The 7342-nt window shown below is 48.0% G+C and overlaps 1 protein-coding gene across 1 annotated transcript; it reads right to left on the bottom strand.

The window, feature by feature from the left end:
* Window positions 1-3902: 3902 nt before the first annotated feature.
* LOC311353608 (C2 calcium-dependent domain-containing protein 4C) lies at window positions 3903-5195 on the bottom strand (the record flags this gene model as incomplete). Its single annotated transcript, XM_084473519.1, has 1 exon — window positions 3903-5195. One exon carries the CDS (start codon window positions 5193-5195, stop codon window positions 3903-3905), a length of 1293 nt encoding a protein of 430 aa, XP_084329645.1.
* Between the last annotated feature and the right edge of the window lie 2147 nt (window positions 5196-7342).

The raw sequence follows: 7342 nt of genomic DNA, 5'->3' as shown, positions 1-7342 counted from the left end.
AGAGATCCTCTGAACTGTGGCGTGATGGGGACAGAAAGGCAGTTAACCAGCGAGGGAGCTGTGGGAGACCACGGAGCATGTGTGTCTCAGCTACATGATGGATCGGGTAATTAGAGTAACAGAGGACACTTGTGGAGTGGGATTGTTGGGTGGAGGCCTGGGTACGAAATGTGGTGTGTGATTATAAGGATATAATTGTATTTCAGGTGGAAAATTGTCGCTGTCGCCTCTGATGTTCTGATCTGATGAAAACGAACACAGCGGAATAGGGATTTATTTTGAATATAGTTTAATTGAATTAAAACAGGGCATACATACAGCATGTGTGAGATGATGAGACTAGGGTTTTGTAATACTGGTAGTAGCCAGTTATCTTAGAAGGAGAACAGGAATACCGTGTAATACTCTCATCACACAACAGAGCAGAACCAAACAGGGGTAAAGAGTCATTCGTCTATCATCTGTGTCGGATAGGAATGAGTAGATTGGGATGTCAAGTAAAAGATTGGCACATTTCATTTCATTTCAAGTTTTTCAACCGTCAAGACAGGAAGACTTTATACATGGCATTGTGAGGAGTGTAAGCTCTACTGTGGAATCTGCATCGAAATATACAAAACCTAATTTCTTAAACCCCCCACAGATACTCAATTTCTTATTTCAAACCAAGAGCCAGTCACTCCTCTGTAACTAAATACTAATTATACAGTTATTAAGTGCTGAGATTTTATTTATTACTAGGCCTGCAGCAGCAGGAGAGATAATGTGAAAGTTAATTCTACTAATTCAGTGCGGATCAAAATAAGGTGTAGTATTTAAATCTGCGTGGACTGCAATTAAGTCCACCGGAGCAAATTTTAAAATATGCACATTCTGTTGTCACTTCACTAAGCTTATCGAAAGTAAAGTTTACAGCAGTTAGACGGGGACACAAGGAACCGATTGCAGTTGCAGTCAATTCAATGCGACATCACGCTAATTGCTAATTGCTTCAGCTGTATTGCATACAATAACTGTCATTTGTGGAATTAAGTTGAATGATTACCTGACAAATAAAATGCCTCTGTTTGGCATGGTGTGTTCACGCGCCGGCATTTTTTAACTCCGGAGTGATTTGTGTTGAGGGGGGAGGGGTCTGTTGACCGATGGGAGGAGTCTGTTCAGCACAGTCAGCCAACAGAGCGTCAGCCGGCGGATCTGATGCATCTCCTCCCATACGTCATTTAACTTGTTACCCGAGGCTTACGTCGACTCACGAGGCGAGGCCACCTGATAAATAAGGTAGAGATTCCACCCTCCGTCAAGTACGAATAGGATCATTGTTTCTTACGTCGTTTGGTGGTGAGTGCTGTACTACAACACAAAAACAAAATATGATACCTAAGAGAGCATTTGGACGTAGATGTATTTATTCATTGACGTATTTAGAGGTGACCATACCATATTCATAAATAATTTTAACAAATGTAAAAAAGAACACAACCAAATCAATCATCCAGTATTAACTCCAATCAAGTCAACGGGTTGACCGTTTGATAAGATATAGATGCAGTACGACATACCATATAACTAAAACAGGGGTTTTGATAAGGCGACTGTTTCTGCACACAGAAGAAACACTCCACTTGGCCACCGTGCAGAAGTGGTCGAGTAATTGGACTGTCTAGAGTCACTCCTGTTATCCTCCCCATACCTAACAAGTCTTCCCAAGGAGAAGAACCACGGGCAAAGCAATCAGCTATGGAAATACACCACCACCACCACCACCACCACCCACACTGTCCCCAAAAATAACCACATTTTACAAAACAAATCCTCCCGAGGAAAAGCAGCCAAAACATGAACTCTCACCTTCTATTGTACAAAAAAAACAAAGAGGGAAACGTCACACTGAAGTGCAGTACTGTTTTAGTCATGCTACATGCTACCCACCAATAGGCAGAGGAGGGGCTACAGAGAGGAGACTCTAATTGGTTACTATTCAGGAACAAACAGAAACACGGTGACCCTTACGAGCAGGATCAGGTTGTTTGCTTGCAGAAAATAATTATCCGACATTGTTTGTACAGTACAGATCTGGGACTTCCACACCACAGCGGAAACGACCCGACGGCCAGTGTCATGACAACAGCATATAAAGCGTACGGCGCACATTAACGGCATGGCTACAAGTGCCTTACAAACACTACATGGAGGCTTGGGCCAAGAACTGAGATTAAGCATGAGTGGCATTGTGCACCGACACTGCAAAACAACAACTCTCCCGGTCCCCTTCTGTAATGAGCTCTGCTTCTCGTCTTCATAAACAACAACAAAAAAAATCTAGAATGAGCCTCACTTTGATATATTCCTCTGGACGGCACAACTAAAGAGAAGGTTGTTATTTTCTTTATTTTTTTCTTCCTTGCTGCAGTGCTTCACCGCCTCGACACTCAAGTCCGCAATCACACCCAATTTGCTCTTGTTTCTTAAGAAGGACGGCGAGCACGCCGGGTGTGGAGAGGACCATTGTTCACGTCCACACACTTGTTCTGGTTCTTCTGTGTTCCGCCCTCGACCTCGCAGTCTGCTGGGCTGTTCGCGAGGACAAGAGGGAGGCTGAGATAAACCGTCGTGCATCTGGAGGACTCCTCTCGGTCAGGTCCGGCTCTGACGCACGCTGATTGAATTTATCGTACGTCCCACCGCTTAATACAAATTGTACACAACAGTTGTATTCAATTGAAGACATACAAAAAGAGAGTACAAATGTCACAGGATACACATATAAAATCATGCCCCACAACTTGGGAGACTGACGCACTCGCCAGCCACGCAATACTTTCTGTCTTTACCCCTCTCACTCTTTAGCTCTCGCTCACTCACACACACAATCACACACTAACACACACACACACACACACACACACACACACACACACATAAACTAAGGCTTTTGGGCTTCATGATACTTTTGCGAAAGACAAGTGCACAAAAATCCACAGCTAACATATTCATGTCATGCAAATGAAGGCGACAGGGCTCTATTCTTCACGCAGGCAGTTGCCACGCGGCGCCGCGATTGCTCGGTTTCCCCCTCTCCTCTGCGGCGGCCCCGGCAGCTGGGATCAAAGGATCATTTGCACATCACGATGTAGTGCCACTTCAAAGACGGCACGGTCTCCACACACACACACACACACACACACACACAAAAAAAGCTGATTTTGTGCCGGATACACGTGCACTGTAGCATCACACCGTGTACTATTGGACTGTGGATATATATAAATATATATATATATATATAAGTACACATGCGCGTGCACACACACACACACACACACACACACACACACACACCATGCTACGTTAACACAACCATGCCACATGGGAAACACATGTGCACAGGCACAGGCAGAGACAGACAGCAGCCTGTCGGCAGCGATGCCGCCGCCATTGCCGTAGTAACGCTGTGGGGCTGGTGTTGGGCTGATAGGGGGGGGCTTCCTCCACAGAGATGACCTTTCCCCTGTGATATTTCTCTCCCTGAATGCCTGTTTGAGCGGCCGCGGCGTGTGGAGAAACGTTCAGACGGTGTAATGAGAGTGCACGGGCGACCAGGGGAGCCTTAATCCTGTCCAGGGAGACGGGCGCTTCTACTTTCATCTGTAAATGGTTCGGACACAGCTCCCATCCGACTCTTTATTAGCGTTAACAAAAAGCGGTCACTTCACAGTCACTTCCTGTTGTGGCTGGGCAAAACGGAGGGGGAGGGGGAGCCGCTGGGGACGAGGCGACGGTGAAAGCATCCGGAAATTGATCTGTTTTCTCTTGGATTTTCGTTTCGGGGGGGGGGGGGGGGGAAGGGCAATTTTTCTTTGCAACAAATTTTTTTTATCATCCTCCTGCCTTCTCAACGCCTAGGTCCCCGAGACCAGCTTGCTGAGGGCCACCTCCCTCTCCCCCAGCAGGGTGTCTCTCTTCAGGCTGGTGCCCTTGTTCACCACCTTGATCTTCAGCGCCAGGCTCTTGACCTGCGCCGGCGTGACGGCGTCGAAGAAGAAGTCCTCGTTGAAGACGGGGTTGCGGCTGTTCTTGATGATGTTGCTGCGCTGCTTCTGCTGCTTGCCCGGGTTCAGGTAGACGGCCACGCAGCAGTGGATGCTCTTCATGTCCACCGCCTTGTCGTACAGGCTCTCGGCCGCCAGCACGCGCACGCGCAGCCGCGACGTGCCGGCGTCGTAGTTGGCGCTGACGCGCACCGTGCCGCCCTTGTGCAGGTTGACCGTGTGCTCGCGCGGGGCCCCCTGCTCCGCGCCGTGCAGCCGGCGCTGGGCGTTGGGGCTGGGCTCGGCCGAGCTGCCCTCGTCCGTGGACAGGGAGCTGTGGCGGGCGAAGGTGCGCTTGGCCTTCACCACCTTGGCCTGCGTCTCGTGGGTGAAGATCTTGAGCAGCGAGGCCGAGCGCGACAGCAGCGGCGAGTTGAAGGGCGAGGACTCGGCCGAGGAGCAGGTGTCGCTCTCGCCGCCGCTGAAGTAGCGGTAGGGGTTCATGTGGGAGGCGCTGAAGTCGGCCGGGTTCAGGTGGTTGGCGGTGGAGGAGGCGGAGGCGGAGGCGGAGGAGGAGGTGGCCCCCGCCTCGCCGCCCTTCCCCCCGCCGCCCTTCCTCTGGGCGTTGGGGGAGGTGGCGGGGCTGGGCGGGTCGCAGTGGAACAGGGACTCCTTGCGCCGGGTGTGGGGGCTCTCCTTGAGCGTGGCGAAGCCGTAGGAGGTCTGCGTCTTGGGCACGTACGGCAGGGACATGGCGGTCTGCGACTGGGGGTCGGCGTTGGTGTCGCCGGCCACCACGTCGTCGGCGCTCTCGATCTGGATGATGTGGCGGTTGGCGGCGTGCCGCAGCAGGTTCTTGGTGTCCCCCGCCAGCCGGGCCACCAGCCGGGGGCTGCGCGGGCTGCTGATCTTCTTACCGCCGCCGCCGCCCCCTCCGATGGCGTTCTCCGAGGCGGACGGCCGCAGGCTCTCCTTGGGCTTGGGGTCCGGGACCTCGGGCTCCGGGGGGGTGTTGACCAGCTTGGGCGGGATGAAGAAGTCGGGGATCTTGTCCGGGGTGAGGACGTTGCTGTAGCCCAGGGCGCCGCCCTTCTTGTCGCCGTTCTCGCCCTGCCGCAGCACGCTCGTCTCCACCGAGCCGCGGATCTTGTCCAGCATCCACATGGTCCCGCCTGGTCCCGCCTAGTCCCGCCTGGTCCCACCTAGCGGAGGTGAAGAGGGAGGCGTGGGTGGGGGAGGCTGGTCTGTCTGCAAGTGATCAAAGTGAAAATCTCAAAGTGAAAATTTGTCAATTTGAGTCATTGCAGTCAGTTGACCTTCAGTGCTGATGAGCACTTTGTTAACAATTAGTTCTCACTATTATCAACAGCTTATTACAGAAGTGAGGGCAGTGGTAAGGTTAATCCTATTTTTTTAAGTTGAGAGATTGCATCTTTTGCAATTAGATAATAAGCCAAATCTCCTTGAAGAAATGCAAAAAAAAAAAAAAAAAGAAGAAAAAAAAAACACCTGTGGATTCAAAAGATCGAACTACAGAAATAATGGCGAACGGATCCCTACGTTCTATCTCTGATCAAATGGATTGGTTCAATAACCAAAACATAAAATCATGATTATTTGTGAAAATCGTTTGTTTTTCTCATTTTTTTCCGGACAATAAATAGAATAATGTCCAAGAGACATTACTGGACATTCACTTCCTAAAATAAAAGATAGCGTCTTATTTTAGCGACCAATCATTATTATGAAACCTTTTTTTTTTCCTTTTTATCCTTAAACCTTTCCCTTTGCGTCAAACTTTTTTTTAACAAACATTTTAAAGGCAAAATCGTTTCAAGATAAAAGGAAGTGATGTGATAAAATACATATTTTTTTAAAAACGAGTTCATTATCAAAAGCGCCACAGGTGCCACGACGATCCATTGTGCGTAAAGCAATAACATCCATTTGGTTGTAAATCTACAAGAAACCTCCTTGCAATAACTTTCAGAAGAAGAACGCGCCTGTTGAACGCGGTTTGGGTTACTTACGGTGACGTATAAAGGCTGACTTTCTGCTCTCCCCGTCTCCCTCTGTAACAGGTGTCACTCCTCCGCATGCGATAACCCAATGTGCGTGTTGTGCAGTGCGCTCTCAGATAGCCTCCTGCAGGAGACTGAGCGGAGCGATGGTTTTTATAGACTGTCCCCGTGGAGCGGGAAGCAGCTGACCAATACGATATGGACCTCATGAGATGGTCTCCTTCAAGTATCTGCATGGTTGGATTTCAGGGGTGGACAATTCTAGCATTAGATTTAAAATATGTTAAATGATGAGCGGTAGGTATAGCCTATTTTGTTTACTTATTATACATTGCCCTGAATGCCATAGGCCATCGCCTTCATTACTTAGAGAAGAACAATACTTAGTATTCAGGAACGATGAATCGCTGTTTGCTTTTGTGTAATTTGTAGGCCCATATGTATTTGTGTCTATATATTTTTTTCTCATTTATGCAAACAGGCTGTGCGTAAAAATAAGAGCAATCACATATTTCAGAAACAAGGGTAAAAAGAAGAAACAAAAAAGGTCTTGTGGAGAAACGACATCAATGCGATGCTCAGAAAACATGTCGACGTCAAAAGAAAAAAAGAAGCGTGTTCTACCAAGAAGAGAACATGCAGCCCTCTTAGCGGGCCGAGCGACCTGGCTTTGCACCTTAATAACACTTACTGCAGCCTTTGTCTAACTTTCGATGTTAACCAAGCGTTACCGTTTCCTTGGGAACAACTGTGGCAACAAATAGATTAGACTAAAAATCTAAAAACTTTCTAAAATATCTAATTAATTATTTTAATAATATAAGTATAATTGAGCTATTGCTGCAGCTATAATAGGGTTGTTGCATAGGTGTTGCCCTATTTTGCCATAATAAATGTGAAGAGATTGAAATGAGTGCTTTAAAGATGAGGCTATTCAGAGAATGGCAAATTCTGACCTTTATCGGAAATAACTGTTAAATACAATTATTGTAGATTTGTTTTGTAGATTCTTCAATGCACCTTTAACAACACCAAAAAATGTGTGCCTTGTCCCTGCCGGCCAATACATTTCCTAGTGTGTCTCTGTCTATCCTGCACAAACATCCTGTTCACCTGCTCATGCTCATATGCACACACACACACACACACAAACGCACAGCCATTTACATATCTTGTTGCTCTTTTACACTGCCGCTGCCACACACGCACACGGACATAGGAGAGGATAAACCTGTCTCATGACATTCTTAAACTCTCGATAAATATCAACCCGGACATGTCATGTGTCTC

The sequence above is a fragment of the Micromesistius poutassou genome, assembly GCF_964030765.1.
Source record: "Micromesistius poutassou genome assembly, chromosome: 9".
In the NCBI taxonomy this organism is placed as follows: domain Eukaryota; kingdom Metazoa; phylum Chordata; class Actinopteri; order Gadiformes; family Gadidae; genus Micromesistius; species Micromesistius poutassou.
The sequence above is the reverse complement of the archived record's forward strand: the minus strand, read 5'-3'. Positions and strand labels throughout refer to the sequence as shown.